This window comes from Lissotriton helveticus, chromosome 9, assembly GCF_964261635.1.
Source record: "Lissotriton helveticus chromosome 9, aLisHel1.1, whole genome shotgun sequence".
NCBI lineage: Eukaryota > Metazoa > Chordata > Amphibia > Caudata > Salamandridae > Lissotriton > Lissotriton helveticus.
The window spans coordinates 1,138,373,704-1,138,398,043 of record NC_136070.1 but is presented as its reverse complement, the minus strand read 5'-3'; the positions used below and the strand labels follow the sequence as shown (position 1 = coordinate 1,138,398,043).

The following is a 24,340-nucleotide window of genomic DNA, read 5'->3' as shown; positions in this document are numbered from 1 at the left end:
AAACAGCCCTCCTCTCCATGGTTGAACATCTACGTGCTGTGTTGGATGCGGGTCAAACGGCGGCTCTGGTTTTACTAGATCTCAGTGCCGCCTTTGACACTGTCTCCCATACAATTCTTTTGCAGCGGCTGGGTGAGGCGGGCGTCAAGGGTATGGCGTTGGAATGGTTTTGATCGTTTCTCTCTGATCGTACCTTCCGGGTCTCCACGCCTCCCTTTGAGTCTAAACCCCATGGTATCGAACAGGGAGTTCCGCAGGGATCGGCATTGAGCCCCACGCTTTTCAATCTTTATGTGCAGCCGCTGGCTGCTGTCGCCATGCGTTGGGACCTCACTATGGTGTCTTACGCCGACGACACGCAGCTTGCGGTTGCACTTAGTGGGGACTCTGATACTGCGGCGACGAGGTTTTGTGAGGGTCTCAGTGCGGTGGCTGGATGGATGACGGCCAACTGCCTGCAACTCAATGCTAAAAAGACCGAAGTATTAATTGTGGGCAAACAGAGCAGCCTCTGGGGTGATAAATGGTGGCCAGCTGATCTTGGCCCCACTCCGATTCCGGTTGAGGAGGTGAAAAATCTAGGCGTGTGGCTTGACTCTACGCTCAGTTTCTCTTGTCATACTAAGAAAATAGCTGCGACCTGTTTTGGCTATCTACGGGGGCTTAGACCGGTGTTGAAATTCTTTGACGCCCCGACTCGCCAACTGATTATTCAGGCAGTCATATTGTCTAGGCTCGACTACGCGAGCTCGCTGCTGCTCGGGCCAATCAGGCAGAAATTATGAGACTGCAGCGCGTTCAGAACGCTGCAGCTAGGGCCTTAGTCGGTCTCCCTAGATTTTGCTCTGCTAGAAGCACTATTATCAAGCTTCATTGGCTGCCTTTATCTCAGAGGATAGAATTCAAGACTTTGTGTCTTGCTTTTAAGATATTAAAACTTGCCTCTCCCCAGATACTGGAACATCTTATTCTTCCTTATACCCCTCCCCGCCTGCTGAGATCTTGTGGTCAAAATTTAGCCGTAGTCCCTCGTTTCTTAAGGAGTAGGTCCGGCGGCCGCTCTTTCAGAGTGCTTGCCCCTAAACTCTGGAACTCTCTCCCTGCCCATTTGCGTGCTCTTGATGACCTTCTGACATTTAGGAAAGCCGTAAAAACTCATATCTTTCCAAATAGTTGTTAATCCTTCTATTCTGGTCTCTTCTTTTTTGCTCGGTGTGTGTTGTGTTTCTTTCCAGGCGCAGCGCCGGGACGCCTCTTAGCTGGGGCAGCTGTGCGCTTAAAAATGGAGTTAACATAACATAACATAACATATCACCTGGTTGGGATCAGTTGCTACAATCAAAGTCTTAGTTCTAGGCATGGCTGGTTTGAGAATCAAAGCAGTCGTGTAGGCAGAGAGGTCCTGCTGAGAACAGATGTCACCCAAAGCCCAGCTCAACTAATTTCCGATAACTGGATGTCTCGGCAATAGTTAGTGATCCCTACATCCCTAGGTCAACATGTTTCAACCTGTCATGTTCAGCCACATAGGTCTTTCGGCTTTCGTCAGGACTAATTTGACCCCAACTGTCTTATTTACAGAAATGTTTCTTCAAGGATGGAATAGATTCGCATTCTTTACACATAAAACATGCCATCCATACATACTAAGGTGGATAATATCAACACAGTTAGCTTCTGAGCCTTATGGTTGGTTGAAAAACCTGGTTATTTACCGAGGTCCTGTCTGTGGAAATAGGACAATCGCTTTAGGAAGAGAAAAACAAAGGCATCATTCTTACTACTTAATAGAACCATGGTCGTGATGCACTGCATTCTCATTTTTTGAATAATCATGTGAACCCCCCAAAAGAGAGAAAATAAATCCATTCACAGAATCATATCTATGAGCTATCGGCGCTCTTTGTTTTGGAGCTAGGTTTGTGCAAACTATTTATTACATACACACATTAGAAAATAATTTTTTCTAATAATTGGTAATCCAGATGATATGACAAAAAGCATACCCTACCTTGAGGTTATCTGGTAATTCAGAGCGTCCTGCATAACCGGGGTTCATTGTGATGGCTACAAAGCAGTTAGGATTCAGCTTCAGTTCAGTCCCTTCAAAGATGAACACTTCCAAGTGCATCTGGATGGCCCGCTGAATGCAGAGGATCTGCTGAGCTACCACAGACAACACCTCCAATTCAATACGATTAAACTCATCAAAACAGGCCCAAGCTCCAGAGGAAGCCAATCCTTTGAAAAACTAAATAAAACAAAATTACTTGGAGCAACACTTACATATTCATAGCAAATATTCAAGCAGTGGTTGATAGTTACTTTATCAAATGTCTTTATAATAATATCACAACGTGTAGTCAAGGCAGAAAAATATACTTACCGTTTAAAAAAGTACCAAAGTACCTTCAAAACAAAGAGGGGTATAAACCGAGAGCAGCCCACTAGAGTAATTACTATATGTTCATATATTTATACAATTATATCTTACCTGTAAGCCTTAATCTTTTCAATAGGTATTCAAGCTAGAAGATGATTGGAAATAGAACTTGGTGGAGGAAGACAAATGGAGTTACTGTTTTGAAGGGGTCTTTACTTTGGCAGCATGAGGTTGTAATCCATTATATCTGCCTCAAGAAGAAGTTTGTTGCTGAAAAGACTGATGTTTCTGCTGCAGCTGTTCCTAAAGCTTTCTTTTCCAGTACGGGACGCAGGTTAAGACTGGAATTGACAAGGCACTTAAATTGAACTTTTTGGAACTTCCCCTTCGTTTCCACTGTCACCAGTTAAAACGTGGGCACTTTAATTTTAATCATTTGCATTTCTTCGTTTTTTTTAGATCTAAACATTGTCATGCCATTAAATGGAGCACAAGCATCTTCTGTTGAGATTGAGGTGTTAATGAAATAAGCCTTGATCATGAAGATCAAAATAAAGAGAGACCCATGACAGCTATTCGTAATGCCAAGATCTGCTGTATCCGAGATCTCAGACATACATAAATAGATAAATTCTACATTTTATAAATATCAGAGAAAGAACCAAAGAATCAGCAGGCGGGCGTTCCTTGAGAACTTTGGATCAGACTCCACTAGTTTAAATGTCCTATCCAAATAGCTCTTCGAAAAAGGGTTCTCAAAGATGTCCATTATAGGCTCCAGTAGCCCCAGAATTAATGGAACAATATGACATGAGTTTGGTTTCATCTGGATAGTTCCAGTGTGAAATGAAAGAGTAGTGGGTTCATTGCTGGGCCTCCTCACTGCCCTATTCTTTCATTCATGATATGAAAAATAAAAAACGAAAGAAATCCTAGATGGAATTGTAGGAAAATGGGGGTTCTGTTGCAGTACCCCGCCCAATACACACTGTTTGCCTGATTATAATAAACTTTAACTGAATGTGCACTGGGTTCCTGCTAACAGGTTCCCAAAGCCTGTTTTCTTTACCAAAACGGTATCTTTGTTTCCACAACTGATACAACCCTGACCCACTTATAAGCCCCCTTGTAAAAGCTATCAGTGGTACCAAGGGTATTGTGACTATAGAGGGTCTTTAAGGGCTACAGCATGTATACTGCCACCCTAAGAGACTACTCACCAAACACATGTACACTGCCAATGCATCCTGCATGTTTTGGTGCAGCTAAAAGTGAAGAGTCAACCTGGCACACATCTTTGTATGCCAGGACTGCCAGCACTGCAAGAGGCATCCGTAAACCACCCCAACAGCAAGCCTTACAGCCTTAAGGCAGGGTGCACTATACCTCTTGTGAGGGCATAACTGCATATGCAGATATGCCCCTATAGTGCCGAAGTCCAGTCTTAGACATTATAGGTTCATAGTGAAGCCATACTGATCACATGAGCTGGGAGCTTGTCAATACGAGTTCCTCAGCTTCACTGAATTCAAAGTATCAAATATCTCAGATTAATGAGACCACACTGATGCCAGTGGTGAATTAATTAATAAATGCACTCAGAGGGCGGGGGCGTGGCCGGCCGCCTAAGATGGCGGACGCGACTTGGTGAGGCTCCGGACCCTGCGGGGATAAATCCTGTTAAAACACTGTGTAGTGGAATATAACAGCTACCTGAAGGGTCCCGACATCTACACGTTGCTGTCCTGCAGGGGCATTCAACTTTGTCCAGACGGACCGGCTATGGAGGGACGGCTGCTGGCGCTAAGCGGCATGCGCGTGGTGTACGGCCTGCTTGTAGAGCCCAGCGGGAGCTGCGTAACGAGCTGCGGCCCCTGCTGTCTCCGACCAACACACTCCAAAGGCAGAAATAACAGCTGATGACTGCTCCAAACTGGCCGAGTGTGGAGGAAGGCTGGAGTGGGACACGGAGATCGCCAACTGGTCGGAACGGGATGTGCGGCGCCGCACCATTGCCAAACGGTGAGAACTGCCAGTGCGGGGTACAGGGCCGGGAGCAAGCGTGCCTCCCCCTTTCTTTTTCCCGTGGATGTCGGCTAATCTCCTGCGGGGTCCCGCGACGGGAGGGAGAAGTGAGTGTGGAGACTGCCCTGAACTGAGGGCAAAGTATAATAGCGGCTTCTCTGCAGCAACGCCCGGCCGGATGGAGAGCCCCCCCCACCCATTCAGAGACGTGAAGCAAGGTCCACCTATTCTTGGCTGAGTTGTGGCAAAGCTGAACGCGGCAAGGTTGGAGGACACAGAGGCGCAGACAACTGTGACAACTTAGCGTCAAGCGGCGCAGAAGGCGGCCTACCTAGTGATTGGCCGTTTCGTACTGCTGTGGGAACTAGAGTGCTATAGGTGAGCGGTGGAGGTGAATGGCGGCATCAGCAGGCCTATGGAGTCTGTGGATCTTTACATATTGAGAGGAGAGGACCTTAAGCTCAGTCTCCAGCAGGTGGGGACATTATACAGTGTAGGCGATTGCAACGTCTGTGCCCGAGCTTGCGATTGACTGGGTCATGAGATGGGCAGGCTTAAGGGCAAAATGCTGGATAATGGCCTGGCAGCGGGGGGGCCCCCCAATTCTAACGCTAGAGACCCGTTGCCAGGCAACTCAACTACTGGCCCGGCTGAGTCTCAATCAGAAAAACTAGACTAAATATTGAAGGAAATCCGAGACTCTAAGAAGATAATGGAACAACAGATTGGGGCCCTCACGACCGGCCTTACTCTCCTAAGAGTGGATCATGGGAAGCTCGCAGACATAGTGCGCGACCGTGAGAAGGCATTGACAAGCATTGACCCCCAATTTATGGAACATGCTACGCAAATAAAACAACTGCAACACCAAGTTACTAGCCTTCAAGACAGGATTGAGGACGCAGAAGGTCGCAATCGTCGAAATAACGTCTGAGTTATTGGGCTGCCGGAGCGAAGTGAAGGTACGAAACCTGCGGATTTTATGGAAGCATGGTTCCGAGAGCATGTTGCCCCAAAGGGTCTGTCTCCATATTTTTGTGTGGAGAGGGCACACCGGATTCCACGGGTGGGAGCACCACCACGTCCTCTGATTGTCAAAATCTTGAACTACAGAGACAGAGACATGCTGCTGCAAAAAGCAAGGGAAAAGACAAACATCCAATTTAAGAATCAGTGGATCTGCCTGTACCCAGATTACCCTATCATGGTGCAGCGTCAACGAACCTCCTTCTAAGCGGTGAAGAAAAAACTACGGGCAGCCCAACTTAAATATGCCCTATTGTTCCCAGCCAGGCTCAAAGTTATGCATGACAGGAAATCTTATTTCTTTGACAGCCCCAATAATGTCGAAGAATGGCTGGAGGTAATGGACATTGAACACAGTCAAGAGAGATCATCGAGTTCAATAAGGCATAGCCCTGTACAGATACAACAACAGCTACCCCGAGGCCGGGGAGGAGGCCCGAAGAACTCTATAAGACGCAGTCCGACTCCGGCTCAGAAGATGGCGGACAGGGCGGAGGCATTGGCAGTCGCAGGATCCTTTCGCGAGGACAATACAAAGATCGTGACGGACTCTGAGGACAGTACCATACAATCGAATTCGGAACATAGCATTACTCTTTTTCCCTCGGCGACGCCCCAAACTGGGGATGGCCTATTTGACAATTGAAGGACAGAAATTAAATCTTTGCGCACTAGGATCACAGAGAATTGGCCGCTTGAGACACGTACACGATATAAACTACTGGACAGTATCCTTTTTTCTTGTGATGGTTTGACTGTTCACATAATACATATATATTGCATGTATAGTGATCTGCACTGCTATGTTTTTTCTTCCAACGGTACATCGGTCAATAATCGAACCTAGTAAGATACAACAAAGTAGATTTGAGGTGCCAGGCACTCAAGGTTAGGATACTATAGTAGACCCCCCCCCCACGTCTCACATACGGAAACCCTCCTAATATGGTCCACAGATAAGTATACCATGAGAAGAACCCCCACCCGGTGCCCAGAAGAGCCACCGGAGCTCTGCACCCGCACAAGCAATAGTATGGCTGGCGACCCGTGCCCCCCACCAAGCGCATGCACCGTTCTTTGGTTCTCAAATGTTTTAGTTATTGGTTTCGCTCAGCATTGTTTATTGGCTGCGCCGTATATGTTTAGTTCACGAGGAATGGGGAAGTCTTGGTCTGTACACATTCAAGGGCTCCGTGCCGCACAGAGAAAAACAGATGTAGCAAATCTATGCCTCGTAATCAAGCCACCTTAGGCCCATACAACCTACTAACCTGGAATGTATGTGGCTTGGGGGCTGTACACAAGCGCCACAGAGTGCATGCATACCTCATTAGGAGAAAGGCGCAGATAGTGTTCCTCCAGGAGCCCCACCTGATGGAGGCGGAGGCATTGAAAACTCGGAAAAAGTGAAGAGGCTGGATATTTACCACTAATTATTCGGCCTTTGCTAGAGGGGCGACAATCTGGATTTGCCATGGAGTCCCGTTTGCAGGGGTAGACCGGCGTACAGACGACCAGGGACGGTATATACTTATAAGGGGCACACTAGACGGCCGACCCGTAGTCTTGGGTAGTATATACGTGCCGAATTTTGATCAAGACACATTTTCCTACGACCTGGGAAGAGCCCTGACGGGGTGGGATGTCATTCCCTGGATCCTGGGGGGAGACTGCAATGCGATCCTAGACATACAGTTGGATAGATTCCATCCTCCACTGCATGGAGCCGGAACTCACAAACAGGCTTAACGTTTGAACACTCGGATGCAGGGTTGGAGACTCACGGATGCATGGCGCATGTTTACATCCTACACACAGGGAATACTCTTTTTATTCCCCAGTCCACCAGCTCCACACCAGGATGGATAGATTCCTTTGTTCCCACATAATAGCCGCTCACATACACCACTTAACATATCTAGCCAAAACAATCTCTGATCATAACCTCCTGGAACTTACCCTGCAGTGGGGCAGAGTCCCAACCCCAGTACGGTCCTGGTAATTATGCCCCCTTTCGGACCACCTTTGGCAACTACTTCGTAGACAACTGGAATACAGCCTCCTCCAACCTCATAGAATGGGACACGTTTAAAGTGGTGGTGCGGGGCTCCGCAATTAGTGCCATTGTAGGGGCGCGGCAAGAAACTCATAAAAGACTTATGGATACGGAGGCGAAGATGACGGAGCTAGAACCGGCTGCAGTAACTGACGTAGGCAAACGGGCATCTCTTCAAGAGGCTCATCTTAGGCACGCAGAAACCCTAAAATCTATTAGGCTAATGGACTATCGAGCGTATACACAACTGAAACACACGGACGCTAACAAATCAGGAACACTGCTAGCTTGGTTAATGAAGGATAACCCGGAAACGCTACTTATCACCTGGATACGCTCACCACTGAAGGGTCTGATACATTCTCAAATGGAGATTAATGGTGCATTCTGCACCTATTTTAGCACTCTATATACGGCACCAGCACAGGCGGATGATGGCCTGATAGACGTCTTCTTAAATGACTTACAGTTCCCCACGATAACGGAGGCTGCACGTAAAGATCTCTTGGGACTTATCATCCAACACGAAATAGGAACCGCAACTTAAGGCCTTAACCGTAATAAAACCCGGGGCCTAGATGGCCTGTAGGTTGAATTTTACGCGACATACTATGATGTCTTAGTACCTAAGTTAGAGGTACTGTGACAGCCTGGGAAACCAGTAAACTACCACAATCCATGATGCAAGCTCTGGTGGTATCAGTCCCCAAGCCAGGGCAAGACAGCACTGAGTTGTCCAACTACAGGCTGCAGTCTTTACTGGCCAACGAATATAAAATCCTAAGTAGGCCATTGCCAATCGTCTGGTACTTGTCCTCCCCAACCTTATACACCATGACCAATGCGGGTTTCTTCCTGCACGTAGCACCTCACTTAATACTAGGAGACTTCACCATATAATGAGGGCCACTCCCAGAGAATATATTAGGGCGGGATGTCTGGCATTGGACTTAAACGTCAGGCATTTGAGTCTCTAACATGGGAGTACATGTTTGTAGCCCTACAGCATTTTGGCCTCCCCCCGGACATTCTGCGATGGATACGCCTGCTCTATGCTGAACCCACTGCGAGGGCACGTACTGGAGGATATATCTCCCCAGAAAGTGCTATACACAGAGGTACTAGACAGGGGTGCCCGCTCTCCCCCTCCTGTTTGTTCTTGCGCTAGAGCCGCTGGCTATAGCATTGAGACGATCGGACGCTTTGGGAATTCACCTACAGGGTACCACACACCTTATTTCAATATATGCAGACGACATCTTCATATATCTGCGAGACATGGAGGGCGAAGCAAGCCCACTCCCCAATGTTTTTTCCGCCTTCGAGGCCATATCGGGATTGGCTATCAATGCTGGGAAGTCACACGCTTTCTATTTCCAAGAGGGACTGCGTCCAGACAGGATCCAATTCGGCACCTTATCAGATCCCTATAGCGTTGGATACTATTAAATACGTGGGTATCCACATGTACAGGACTCATTTGGACCAACTGGAGGGCAACCTAATAAAGGCCATTGCATCGCTATGCTCCAGAATTTCCTTCTGGACGTCCCTGCCACTGTCAGTGATGAGAAGGATAACCATCCCCAAGATGGTGATGCTTCCCCGTCTATTGTACTTCTTTGTTAATCTACCCGTGATGGTTCCACCGTCCAAATTTCGCACCCTAGACACGTTCCTGTTGGAACTTATTTGGGGTGGGGCAGACGTAGAGTAAGCCTCAATAAATTGCAATTGGCATCGAACAAGGGAGGGTTGGGTGTCCCCGATTTCCGGGCATATTACTATGCCTCCCTACAATGGCTGTCTTATTGGACGGCAGGCAGGAAACTACAAGAAATACGTTATAACACACAAGACCTGGAGCGAGGTACTCTATACAAAATCTTGCTCCCGAAAAGGAAAATACCCTTGGATGGACCCCCATTGTTAATAATGGCACTACGGTGCTGGCAAAAAAGCCCTACAGTACACCTCAGCCGCGAACCCTTACGCGTCCAATATTCCACTCCTGGGGCTGCCAATTATGGGTGGTAGATGGATAGATGCTGGAGTAGCAGAGGTGGAATCCTTCTTTGGAAATGGTGTCCTCTTGGACCATGCCATGTGAGGAAAACCGGACAGACTTTACCTACTGCATGGAACGATAGCGCATTATATAAGGGCGACATGGGCACCTCACCGTAGCGAGCCCCTACAACATGACTTGGTACAGCTATTCTATCACATGGGGAGGGTTGGCCACCTAGTTAAATGGCTTTATACAGGCATCCGAGCAGAGACTTCCAATGACCTCACGAACCTTCGTGCAAAATGGGCAGAAACTACAGACATGCTGATTACGGACAAAGCCTGGGAAAGCATTTTAGACATCCCAAGAGGGTCTCCCGAAACGCCGACCTCAAGTTCATACAAACTATGGTTCTCCATAGATCTTACTTCCCAGAGGCCCAAAACTGCTGCCCGAGATGCAAGGCGGAGAAGGCGGGCTTTGTGCATATGTTATGGGCCTGCCCGCATCTTAGGGATTACTGGGGCCAGATCCGGAATATGCTTGGGGAAATCACACATCTCACAATAACAGACAACATATTAGAGTGCCTGCTCGGCCTGCGCAAGTGCACCAAAGCCCAGAAAGTTAACCTGCAATTTATGGACCTAGCGATTATATTGGCTATCAGAGCAATTACTATGAGATAGCAGTCCCCGAGGGGCCCCCCCATTGGCGGGAGGAGGTGATTAGATGGGGCAGTGCTAAAAGCGTGGCGCTTAGACGGGAGGACGCGCGTGGGCTGAGGAAACGTCCCATATCTATGGAATGGGACACTATGTTAGAGGAACTTACACAACTAGATGTCCCACTTGCATTTATTGACGCAACCCCATGATTAAATTAAACAATGGTTAAATAGTCAGTGGCAGCTAGATCAAATTACACGGAATGGTCCAAGGTACATCAGAAGTATAGGTCGGAGATCACTGATAACTCAAGGCTGTGAGACGGGATAGATGGCAGAACAGAGATGGACCAGGAAGGGGAGGGGGGAGGGAGAGATGGTAGCTAACTCAGTTTAGGGCTTGAAGGTACAGATACGAGACAAGGCTCCTTCGAGACATTATTACATATTATGGATGAATCCACATGTTCCTTTTATTTGCTCCATATATTTTTGAGATGTGTAATGCTGGATACAATGATTTGAAGTTTGTAACATTTATTCAGGAGCAAGATGGGATAATGACCAACAAAAATGAAAATGCCACTGATATTTGAAATAGTGTATTATAATCTGACTGAAGGCTCAATAAAGTTCGTTAAAAAAAAATGCACTTAGAGGGCACCTTAGAGGTGCCACCTGAAAACCTACCAAACCACTAGTGTGTGACTAACTGGTCTGCACCAGCCTGACACTTCCAGACATGTTTCTGACCCCCATGGTGGGAATCTTTTGCACTTGTGGGTCAGAAACAAAGCCTGTTCTGGGTGGAGGCGCTTCACACCTACCCCAAGCAGAAACAGCATTCAAGGGCAGCGAGCCTCAAAGGCTTTCTGCCCTTTGTAATGCGATCCAGTGCCCCTCCAGCCATTGGAGATGCCCGCCCTCCTGACCAAGCCCCAATTTTGGCACCAAGGTTGGTGTGAAAATTAGTTAGCAGGAGAGGTGTGTCTCCTCTCAGCCAGGACCACCCTTAAGGTGTTGAGCTGAAGTGACCCCCTTCTTTGGAAATCCTCCATATTGTTTTTGAGGATTTCAATCAGTAGGATTAGGGGGATGCACCCTCCCCAAAGGGAGTGGGCAAACAAAGAGGTAAGTCACCCTAAAGGTAAGTATCCCATTGGCTACTACCTTCCAGCACGTGGAACTTCAAAATCTTTCAACCACACTCAATCTGGCTTTCAAAGCAACCATAACACGGCGCCAGCACTCATCACCTCCACAGATGAAATCCTCACCTTACAGGACGGAGAAGAAACAGCCACCCTCGTACTGCTGGACCTCTTTACTGAGTTTGACACAGTATCACATCCCAGCCTCAGGACCAGCATACCTCAACTGCCGTCTTCACTTCCACCAACCCACCAGACTCCTATGCTCAACGTCATTCTCCCTCGCACACAAACTGTGTCGGCAAAAGCAGAACGGGCGGCCTTCTCCTACATTGCACCCAAGGCATATATAGTGACCTGCCTCCCCACATCAGGATCTCCTCCTCGCTTCTTGAATTCCGCAAGAGGCTAAAGACTCGGCTCTTCAACTAACCCCCAGCAGACGACCTGCACAACTGCTCCAGTGTCTCTATACTCTTCAGGTGATAAGTTGTGCTATACAAATCCATATGACATAACATAGCATCACATAACATTACAGGGAAGAGGGCACACAGAGTGGAGGCTACTCATGGAGCTCCAAGTATTGGAGAAAGGGCTTGGATATGTGCCGCCTTTCAAAGGAGATGCCTTCCAAACACGCCAAGAATTGGCATCTTTCTTCAGAAAGATTCGCCTCAATGCATTCTTTAAAGACAAAGATCCTGGAGAGACAAGCTCTACCAATACTGGACTACGTCCGAAATCTACTTTTAATCCACCTACGCATTTGGTCCCAGCACGTATTATCAGTGCTCTATGATTTTGAAAAAATCTCGAGTAATAATCCAAGCCAGTTCCAGAACCTCACTAGAATGGAGAAGACATCTCTACAAAACCTGGCTAATAACTCAGAGATAGTATTAAAACCCGCTGACAAAGGGTGCGCGGTGGTACTTCTGGATAAAGAGACCTATAGAGACGAATGTTTACGACAACTAAATGATCCCAAATCGTACCAAAGGTTACAACTAGATCCTACTCCACGCCTGCAAAACGAGATCATTAAGAAAGTGGAAGAGGCAAAGGATAAGAAGTGGATCACGGATAACGAAGCACTATACTTGGTAGCTACTACATCAATAGTACCCTACTTCTATGTATTACCCAAAATACATAAAGCCACTAGACCTCCACCAGGCAGACCGATTGTTTCGGGGATCGGTTCTCTACTCGAACCCCTATCAAGCTTCGTAGATGTTTTTCTTCGTCCGATGGTGTCGCAGATGCCGACATTTATCCAAGACACCAAACATCTTCTAACGGATATTCAAGAGCTACCGTTTGATACAGAAAAAGACTGGCTTGTGTCCTTCGACGTACAATCTCTCTACACGTGCATTCCACAAGAAGAGACACTGACCACTATTAGAGGAATGCTGGAAAATCTTACCTGGGAAAGTATCACACCCATTGATTTTGTGATGTTTTGCGCAAGGATGGTACTTAAAGAAAACTTTTTTAAATTCGAGGACCAGCTGTACCTCCAAATATCAGGTACTTGTATGGGCAGTGTGTGTGCCCCCAGCTTGGCCAATTTATATGTCCACAAAGTAGAACAAGAGACAATATTGACATCAGGCAACCCGTTCTTCAATCATCTACGTACCTGGAAAAGGTACATAGATGATATCTTAGTCATCTGGCGAGGTGATGAAGAAACTTTGAAAATGTTCCAGGAATGGCTATATAATCAAGATTACTTCTTGCGGTTCACTCTAGAATTTTCTAGATCTAATCTCCCGTTTCTGGATTTGTTGATCAAACCGAGGAATGGAGAATTGATAACAGAATTGTATAGAAAGCCATCTTCTTGCAATTCCTTACTGTCATTTCAAAGTTACCATCCACGAGCTCTTCATGAAAACTTACCGTTTGGGCAGTTTTTACGTATAAGACGTAACTGTACAGAATTGGAACAATACAAAGAACATGCAAAGGCACTATCACGAGACCTAAAGGAGAAGAAATATCCTAACCACATAATTCGCAACTCAAAGAAAAGAGCGGCTAACAATAATAGAGAATCGCTACTGGAAAAGAGAACAACTAAAGAAGTAAATCAAAGAATAACGTTTGTGAACACCTTCTCCAGTTTCTCTAACTCCGTTAAAAAAAGCATTAACAAGCATTGGCAAGTCTTGAATCTAGCAGACAATGTGCTTCCTCGACCTCTGTTCGCATACAAACGGAGTGCCAATCTGCGAGATAAACTAGTCCATACTCGCCCACAAGGAATCAAGAGCATCGGGTCTCAGACCACACAATGGAATATGCCTCCTGTGGTCGGTCATTTCCCTTGCGGGACTTGTACAGTCTGTCCACAAACAGAGAAAACCCTAGAGATTGACATAGGTACCTCTCGCCCATGGAAGATTGAGAAACATACTAATTGTAACAGCGAGCGTCTGATCTATTTGATATGGTGCCCCTGCCAGCTTCGCTATGTGGGAATGACCACTAGAAAAATTAAAATCCGTATCCAAGAGCATAAGAGCACAATTAGATGTGGAAAACGTTCAACTAAACTGACCAACCACTTTCTAGACAAAGGCCATACTGATACCGATTTACAGTGGGTGGTTTTGGAAAAACCTTGGATCCCACCACATCTGACAGATCCTTCAAGGTTTCTATTCCGCAAAGAACAACAGTGGGTATATAGACTGAGAACAGATACAATGGGTCTAAATGACGAAATACCCTGGGTCTCTATCTAATACATTACTCACAAACGTCCATCATAGAATATGACATCCGAGCTGTGAAATCATATGGATGAATATGAATATAATGTAGCGGTGGTGGGGTACAGAATGAGAAGAATGTCTGTACCTTCTTCTCTTCATATACCAAGAAGAGATAATGGTATGACCTTGATAATAGGTCTAGTGATGTGTCATGATTACCTATGTATACTATTCTAGTAACACTTACAACAAACACCAGTGCTCCATATGACATACATCTCTAATTTTAACATTTATGGGGTCTACGAGTTATCCATGTCGACTTTAGACTGGATACTCTGTAGAATATCGATATGAATTTAGTCCTTTCAACATTAACATCTACATTAATAAATGATTAGATAATTATTGGGTGCATCAATGCTACGTGCCTAATCTCTATATGGTTCATATACATGTGAAAAAGACGTGCGCGATTTTCGCTCATGCAAAATTAACCAACCTATACACATCGGAAGGTTGTTTATGTTTTAGAACAGAGAGATACTGACAATGTCCAAGCGCGCATGCGTGTGAAGCAGTGGCTCCTCCAGACAATAGCAAGCGCATGCGCAAAGTATAGTATTATAAGCACAGACGCATACGCAATAGAATTACAGGCGATTGTACAGACCGCTAATATGGAAGGACCCCTTTTCCTTGCACAGCGGCAGACAAGTAAGCCGCCAGCATTTAAATGTGAGCGTGCCTTCCGTTCGGTACCTCCCGGGGCGAGCTCTTGTTCGAGTTGAGGTACCACCGGAAAGGTAAGCTACAAGTTAGGGAAAACCTTCTTTAATGGCAGACTTTGCCTTCGCCTTAAAAGATAATACTATTTACATCTTAAAGAATGTTATGCTCAAGAAGCTGTGTCTTATTCTAAATATTTGCCTCTTGTGTACTTGAGGTTTCTGAGTTCTGCCGCACCTAGTCGTGCCCATTTGGCCTCCTATTTTACAGAGTAATTAGGATTTATATGTACAAACGGTGTGGAAATCTTTAATAATTTCTGCACCTCTTGGTTTCTTTCCCGCAGTGCGGGGCCTCCCTCCAGAGCAGCCTGTCAGGTAGAGGTGAGGCAGGGCTATCCTACAGTTGAGGGTAAGTCCCTTTCGCTTATGAATAATAAAAAGCAAAACTATACTTGTGACATAGTGACAATGCACAATGCTCAAGTTTTCATGTGATTGATTATTTGTTTGGTTGCCCTCTTTTTTCCTTTCTCTCTCATAACCAACCCCATTTCCTGTTCCTTGTGTTTTATCCATAGATACCTTGGGTATGACCTAACAAACGAAAGAAAAGCAGGAATACCGGTGGTGTATAAAACTTTATTACTTATCACATAGTTGCAGCAGCAAAAGCACGTCTATATCTGGTCCTGAAGAAAGCCGCTGATACATGAGTTTGATCAACAGGCTGAAACATGTTGACCACTAAGTGACAGTGGTTCTAAATCCATACCACTGTGCTGTTTCATTTTTAATCCTGTCAGGTAGAACACACCAATAAAGTAAACCAGTGATCCTATCTAGGCAGTTTTAATTCACATTCTACTCTTTCACACAGCGCTGCAAACCTCACTATACTCATCACCTCACATATGGGATTACTATCCTGCTCCTTACCAAACTAAAACATCTCTGAGCTCCTTCCTTAAATCCTGAAGTAGTAGCTCCCAGTGTTGACTAGGTTTTTTCACACGGGTAAGGAGGACCCATATGATGAAGCATGTCACCTTCGGGTGAGTGAGGGTTCTTATCCTTAAGGGATGTCTTTCCCCGTGATTATCATTTTTTGTTAGTTTAGAGAGAGACAGGGCAATTCTACATATATTGCTTACATACACATGAATGAGACTGTAGGTGTATATTTTGGTTTTTGTACTCATGGAATAGGCCATGCATGGAGGTGGCTACATTTAGCATAGGCTGTACAGAGAAAATAATATATTGAGGGGAGGCACACCGTTAGAGTGACCCCACTGAGGAGAAACCCCCTTGGGGCGAGATCACAGTAGAGAAAGGTCCCACTGGGGAGATATCACACTGGAAATGTTGTGAATCTATCTAGGACCCTAATTAGATATCCCCGATTCATGCCCTTATGTGGTTATAACAAAACATATCCTTATAAAGGCATAGGAATCATGCCCATATCTAGTCATAGCCCATGCAGTCAAAATACGGCAAGGCTACTCCCATAGACTCCTAGAAAGTACAACGTGTTCTTTAAACAAACCAAGCCTCCAGCAGCCCGGGAATCCCCCTGCTTTTGTTTTGATTTGCACAAGAACTCCTGGAGTCCAGAAAGAACTGTTAGTTCTTAGTGACGTCTTATGTTCAACCTTACGTCAAACATGGCACCTTTCAGGTATAAATATATCACACAGTGGTTTGGAGCAGAGCGGCTATCTACTTGCCCGACGCCCAGACGATGCGAGAGCCGAAGGAAGCCGACCCTCCCTTGACGCACTGAGAGAGACGCTGTCTTTTCTCCAGCCGAGAAATCCAGCTCCGGTGTTTCCAGTCACCCTTGCGGGTTGCTGGGAGATCGAGTCCTGAGAGAGAGATGCAAGACCTCTTACATTCTAGAACCAAGGTATGGAGTTGACTAAGCCCTTGAGAGAATTCTTGACTCAGATTCTTGGCAAAAACCAACTTAACTTAAACTGCAACTTACTTACTCCTTCCCACGTATTAGGCTTAGGTCAGGTACACCGGGGTAGGCGTATCTTAGAAGCACCAGTTGAGTAAGTTAGTCAATGTTTTTATGTATCTATATATTTTATCCATTTTAAAGTATCATATGGCTAAGAAACCATATCAATGCTTTTACAGTATTATTTCATAATACTCCTTTTACTGTACGCACTTTACTTCATGATAAGTATTGCAACTGTGGCAATTCATTTCTCTTGCATGAGAAAGAAGACTGCTCAATAAATAACAACTTTTATTGAAAACGCCCGTCTCTCTATTTCTCTGCACTCTGGTGAAATTAAGCATGCACGATTGACTGAGTGAAATAAGTCTATTGTTTTCACACGACTCTAGAGATACACTCTTTATTCTGAGGGAGCAAAGTTGTCATGTTTATGCGGTTGTCAGAAACTAATCCCTTCTTGTCTAATCAGGAAAGTTAACTCCTTCCTGAACATTCGAGAAAGTTTCTAGTGACCTCTGAGCTAGCTGGCAAAACTAATTAAGTCTAATATAGTCAGTAGAGACCTAGATGACTTCAGTCCTACGTCTACACTACTGTTTATATTATTCCAATGCGCAGAGCCTATTGGGAATATAGGAACTACACTACATGGCGCCCAATGTTTGGTAAGGCGATAATCTAACGCAAGACGTTAGAGTAATTCAGTTGTGCTTTTCACACAGACCCTTTTTCCGTAAATACTCCAAAAGACGTCTGGAGTGGGTAAAAGGCTAATATCCGCCGGAACTTAGTAGGATGAGAATCCTATGTATTAGTTTTTGGTTTAATCAACGTTGAAGGATACAGTTTTCCAAAATATTGCGCACCTAATCTTTGTTTCCCTTGAAACTTGATCTGCAACAAAAAACTTTCTGTTAGTAAAAATGACGGAAAGTGAAGACGAAAGGGAGGAAGCTAGATTAGCAGCTCAACTCCTAGCGGATGACACTAGTCTCCAAGAAAATGACCCGAATGCTAAATTCATTCCGGTAAATGTAAGAAAAACTATAACTAAAAAACGTATAGAAAATGGAGTATCATCACGAGGTGGTACAGTCATATGCGTGGTAGAGGCACATGAATATCGGCAGACAGAGGTATTCTATTCATGGATACATTTTCCAGCAGCACACGCTGTGACACACGAATTCCACTATTACAAAATAGAGGAACCTCCGGAAGAATACGCTCCTTTCGAGGACGTTGAAATCCCACTAACTTACCAAGAGCACCTGCTCTGGTTTAATGGCGCCCTAAAACATCAAAATCACATCACCAGGCTCGGTCCACTGGGTAGACCAGGAGCCACATGGCCGGTTCTAGCCAGCTACACACCACATCCTGACATTGAAAAGATGTTGGACCGAGAGCTCTTAGCTCAACTAAAACTGTTAATTAAAATACACAGACAATTGGTCCAATATGTCATGCGGACTTCAACAGTCCAACCGGCAATACAAATTCCAGAGACCACCCCTCACCAGGGGAACACGAATAAAATCACACCACAGAATATACAATCAGCCATTGGCAAAATTCCCGCAAAACGGGAACAGATTCCATTCTGGTTAGCCCAGAAAATTACTCAAATAGAGGCGGTATTTCCTGATACTACACCTCATGAGAAACACAGAATTCTGACTATCTGCCTTCCAATGGGGATCGCACCACATGTGGAGGACTGTGACACTTGGGGCACAGTCTTTGCTTCCATATACACAAAATCACATGGTGTTCCGTCTATGGCGGTTATACCAGATGTACTAAGACAGATTCAAAATGAATATGGTCCAGAACCTGCTTTAACTCTAGGTATGAAATTACTGAAAGACTTTAAGCAAGTCTCGGCTATACTACTAGCCAACATAAAAGGAAAAGCAGCTTCTGTGGCGATCCGCCAGAATTGAAGGAAACAGATACAGCAGAACAACCTTTTGAACTTGCCAGAATCATAGAAAAATCCTATGAAGAACTAGGTAGAGATAGTTTGGGTGGGAAACCAGTAATACCCCAACTAATTGAAAATCCTGAAAAAACCTTTATTAAAAATAATCTCAACACTCCAAAAAAGAGTTGGGAGGGTAATAAACAATCCACTCCCAGAGGAAAACGGTTTCAGTCCAGAGGAAGGTCTCCTCAACGAAGAGACAGATCTTCAGAACGAGGAGGCAAGTCTCCCCAGAGGGAGCCCTCTGAGAAAAGATACAACCTTAGAGATAGGGATAAATTGAGAAAACCTGACAGATATCAAGATATTGATACACGTCCCTCTTGATCTTTTCAGACTTCCTCACAGAAATCGGAAAGAAGAGGACGGTCAGAACACAAAGAAGAGCACGTCAAGTCCAAAGACAAGGAACCTGCTCATCAAAGTAAAAAATTAAAATTTCCAAAGAAGAAGGTAGCTAGTATTAGAATAAAACATGCCGAGGATACTGAGGACACAACTGAAAAACGGAGAGTGGGCCCAGACAATGCTAGACAGCGCAGCAGAAGTAACCATAGCTCGCAAGATCCTGATGAATCTTCTGGAGACAGTGGACACGAATAAATACATTCCAGTGGAAACTGCAGACACCAGAGTTAGCAAACCCCGTAAATTATACGAAATAACATTGCGTATAGAAGGGGACAAGACTAGGAAAATAAAGGGTCTCTTTTGGGATAACCTTTCGAAAGGCTATGACATCCTATTAGCTGAGAAAGACTGGCCACCAGAGTTTGTCAGGGAGTGCCCTCATGGCGAAGAAATGATTATGCCTGCCTTCTCAAATCACATTCCAACTCATAAAAAATACACATATGCAAGAAAATGGGCAGTGGCACAAGCTCCTGCATTATATAAAAATCATGTAGGATGGGATGAGGATTCTCCTCACCATAAAATCCAGTTAAAAAATCAACCGACTGCACAAAGGCAGTATCCTGTTAAGCAAGAACCTAAAAAACAAGTCAGGGAGATCTTAGATCAACTTGAATACCAGGGGGTGATTGAAACATGCACCTCACAAATGAACAATCCTTTGTTTCCTGTCTCCAAGCCAGACAATTCATATCGTCTAGTTTTGGACTACAGACACCTAAACTACTGCTGCAAAATATTTGCAGTACAAAACTCACACAGTGCAGCACGAATGAATAACATCGTGCACAAAAAATATAAGACGACATTAGATATCTCAAATGGCTTCTTTTGACAAACCATTGCACCTGAAAGCAGGTATTTGACCGCTTTCTCAACAATGGGAGCGTAAAAACAATTCTGTCGACTCCCACAGGGATTCAAGAATAGCCCAGGATTATTCTCAGCAAGAGTAACAGAGTTACTACAAATATATGATGATGAGGCATTATCTTATGTCGATGACATCTATCTCACAGATGATGACCTGGAGACTCACTTAAAAAGAGTGAACACCATAATACTTGGGTTCGCAGCTGAAGGGTACAAATTCAACTTTAAAAAGTCACTAATTGCTCATCTAACTGTCCTGTTTTTAGGATATGAATTATCAAGTGAAGGCAAAAGCCTAGCAGACAACTTCTTAGAGAAGTGTGCTGTACTCCAAGCTCCAAAAACGCTGAAGAACTTACAATCAATACCAGGTTTCCGGAATTTTGGAAGAACATACATTCTAAATTATGCAGAGAGGGTTAAACCTCTCTATGAATTAATAAAACCTGATTTCAAACTAATTAATTGGACTCCGAAACACACAGAAATTTTAAGATCATTACAAACAGACATGTTAGCTAAAACAAAATTGCAAACATGCGAAAACATACGCAACCTTCTAATCAGAGTCATCCCAGGAAGATGCGGATTCACGTACCTGACCTCTAATGAGGGAGAAACGGTACCAATAGCTTACAAATCACATTTGTACACACAAGCTGAAATGAAATTCAGTTCTACTGAAAAAATTCTAACTGCGGTTCAAACTGCTGTAGCAAAAGAAAGAGCCCTGGCACAAGGTAAACGAATAATAATCGTTACACCAGTACCTGCCCTAGAAGCAGTAACAAGAGCAAGCATTCCAAATGCTAAAGCTCTAAATCAGAGATGGATACAATGGGTTAATTCTCTTGCTGCATCAGACGTAGTATACGAATTCGATCCTAACTTAAAAACACAGGAATTTCTCCAATATGAATATGAATGTCCTCTGCCGACCGAAATCCTGCCTCTGGAACATTACGGCTGTATAATATATACAGACGGATCAGCACAACCCGCAGTTGGGGGTAAACAAGCATATAGTGCTGCGTGCGGGTTTGTTAAAGGTCGTTGGCACGAAGGAAAATTCAGACCACTGGTCACCAAAACTCAATCTCTAGGAGATTGTACAGCTCAGCGACCTGAACTACTGGCTTTTAAGATGGCGCTTGAAAGTACCGATCGCGAATTTCCCACACTAATAGTGTGCGATTCATATTACTGCGTTCAGTCTTACAAAAGACTCACGTGATACATACACAGAGTCATCAACGTGATGGCGTTCACGTTGCAGGGAATTCATTGATGTGGTCGCTAAGGCTGCTGTGCAAACGGCTTCCGTAGCTGCTATCACCCGGTCAAAAACAAAAATAGACAGCGATATAATGCAAGCTGTCAGTGCTTCAGTAAAAGATGATAGAAAAACACTCCCGAAAGGCTTTCCAGTAAAGTACTCATACATAACTGATGCAAATAATGTTCCTTTTGCTCGAATCCCTGGAGTGGGGGATAGAGCAATTCCAAACATGGAACACAGGTTAGGACTAATTTTAGCGGCACACGAAGGGCTCGCTTCTGCACATGCTGGTGTTTCCGCCACAATATCATTATTAAAACAGAGATATTGGTGGCCGCGCATGAGAAAACAAACCAGGAACTATGTTCTAGAATGCGAAATATGCCAAAGAATGAAAGTATCGAACGTGAAACGCCCAGCACAGACGCCCCTTCTAATCTCAGATAAACCATTAGCGTTTGTTTACCTGGACCACTGTGGTCCCTTACAGAGGGATGGCAACTATAAATATATCATGGTCACAGTGGATTCCTGCACGAGATTCATTTGGATGTCGCCCCAGCGCTCGGCTGACGCCAGAACTATTATAAAAGATTTGCGTGTCTTTATCGGCACATACGCAATTGGCATGCTACATTCTGATCAGGGTCCTGCATTTAGCTCTCGAGCTTACAAAGAGGCCATGACCAGCATGGGCATTGCATTGCGATACTCTTCTCCCTTCCATCCTGAGGGAAATGCGGTAGTGGAAAGAAAAAACCGTGACATAAAGCAATCTATAACGGCGAGGGTATTAGGTTCGGGTGATGAGTGGGTCAAACATTTAACAAGTGTCCAACGTAGTCTTAACAATCTGCCAAGAAATTCTCTAAAAGGTATCACTCCTTACAAACTATTGTTTGGCACTAGAATGCACATCCAGGACTTAGATTGTCACACTTCAGTGGTAGAAGAAAAAGCCTTTGATATCAAAGATCATTTGGCTGTTTTACAGGACTTAAATGAAACAAGAAGAAGTCTGAGTAATATAAAGTTAAAGCCAACAGCCACTGAAGAGAAACCACCTGTCCCAGCAAGACCTGTCTGGATTCCAAAGATTGGGGATCTAGTCAGAGAGAAGATCGCGGTGAAGAAGGAATTTGGGCATTCTTACAGAAAAGCAGTACCTGTCTTAGCTGTCAGCTGAACAAGATCAGTAGTACTACCGCCCCTTGCTGGTAAAAGGGAGAACAGAGTTGTATCCATCGACCTGGTAAAACCACAATCATGTGGCCAATAATAAGTAGTAGCTCCAGTGGACTCCCAAGAAATAGCAGAAGACCAAATCTTGCTACAATCCAAGAGGTTCAAACTGAGAGACTAATCACATTTGATAAACCTGCAGTGAATAAAAAAGGACTATACAACAAAGCCATGGAACTTGTGCCTCTTGAAACCCAAATTGCAACAGTTTGTCAAGAAACACCTGTCTACAACGATGTAGCCTCAGACTATGCTAATGAAACAAAGAAAAATGCAAAGACTATTGAGAATCCGGAAGCAATTCCAACAATTGACAGAACTGCATCTGGCTACTTCATCAATTTCGATGACTTTTCTGATGATCCAAGTGAACATGAAGAAACGCCAGCAACAAAAACTTTAAAAGACAAAGGGCCAGATGTAGGTAAATTTTATTTTACCACCTCTTAAATACCGCATCATACCGACTCGGTATTTAAGAAGTGGTAAAATAAAAGTACCGAGATGTAGGTAAATGCAGATGTGCATTTACCGATTCGGAAACAATCGGTATTTACCGATGCGGTAAATACCGACCGGTAAATGCCCATGCATTCCTATGGGCTTCAAAGCCCATAGGAATGCATGGGCATTTACCGGTCGGTATTTACCGCATCGGTAAATACCGATTGACACAAGGGTGCAGGGGGTGTCACTTTGACACTCTCTGGCACCCCCAAAAGAGGCTCGGGTGCCATGTGGCAGGCATACCTGCCCTAAGGGCAGGTCTGCCTGTCATATGGCATAGGTGTGCATGCACACATGTGCAAGCACACCAGAATCGGTATTTTACCATCAAATAGTATTTGATGGTAAAATACCGATTTTTTAATGCTTGTGGGACTCAGAAGAGTCCCACCTACATATCAATTTTCCCGATTCGGTAAAAATACCGACTCTGTATTTTACATAATCGGTAAATTTACCTATCGGTAAATTTACCGAGTCTGTAAAATACAGGGCCCTACATCTCAAATTGCATTTACCGGTCGGTAACGGCCGAATTCGGCCGTTACCGACCGGTAAATGCCTACCTACATCTGGCCCAAAGTAACTGAACTCTTTCATCAACTAAAAGAAACATATCTGATTTCACCATGGATTGAATTTTGGATTGTCTTAGGTGCACTTTTCCTCCTGCTTTGGCTCATCATGGTTCTATGTTTGGGAAAATTCATTGATGTAAAATATAGTACAATGGACACAGCAAGGCAGAACATCAACTTGGTCCTAAAGCCTCACACATCCTCTCACATCAAAAAAAGAGAACTGTCACCAGTGAACTTTACAGCCAATCCAATACCCGGTGGGGTAGCATGGGACAAAACGGATTATGAAATCTATGGCCCGATTGAGCTCTTGAAATATCCACACCAGTTTAAGGTTTCCTTAAGTGACTTTGTGACACCAAGTACTTTCTCTGATGATTGGGACTTTGAAAATATTAATAATATGATGTCAGATTTAGTAATGTCAGCAAAATTTACAGAACATGATTATTTACAAGGTTCATCAAACTATGAAGAAATTTACTGTTTTAACCACTATGGTCATCACTATTTGCATAAATCTGCTCAACCTAGAAATGTTTTAACTTATAATCAATGGGAACATTGTCCAACACCGCCAAAAGGCAGCTCAAAAACATTTTATGAGAAATTCACATACTTCTCAGGGTTTAACAACAGTGATTCAGAAACGTTTTATTTTAAAATGATAAATAAGACAGGAATGAATACAATGTTGACAAAT

General features: G+C 44.5%; 1 protein-coding gene across 1 annotated transcript in view; it reads right to left on the bottom strand.

Annotated features, from left to right (window-relative positions):
• The window catches only part of DNAH12 (dynein axonemal heavy chain 12), a 1,534,490-nt gene that overhangs the window by 947,529 nt on the left and 562,621 nt on the right, over window positions 1–24,340 (bottom strand). Inside the window, exon 27 of the mRNA XM_078661571.1 lies at window positions 2,012–2,251. Coding sequence (XP_078517697.1) covers window positions 2,012–2,251 — 240 coding nt within the window. The remainder of the gene's footprint in view (window positions 1–2,011; window positions 2,252–24,340) is intronic.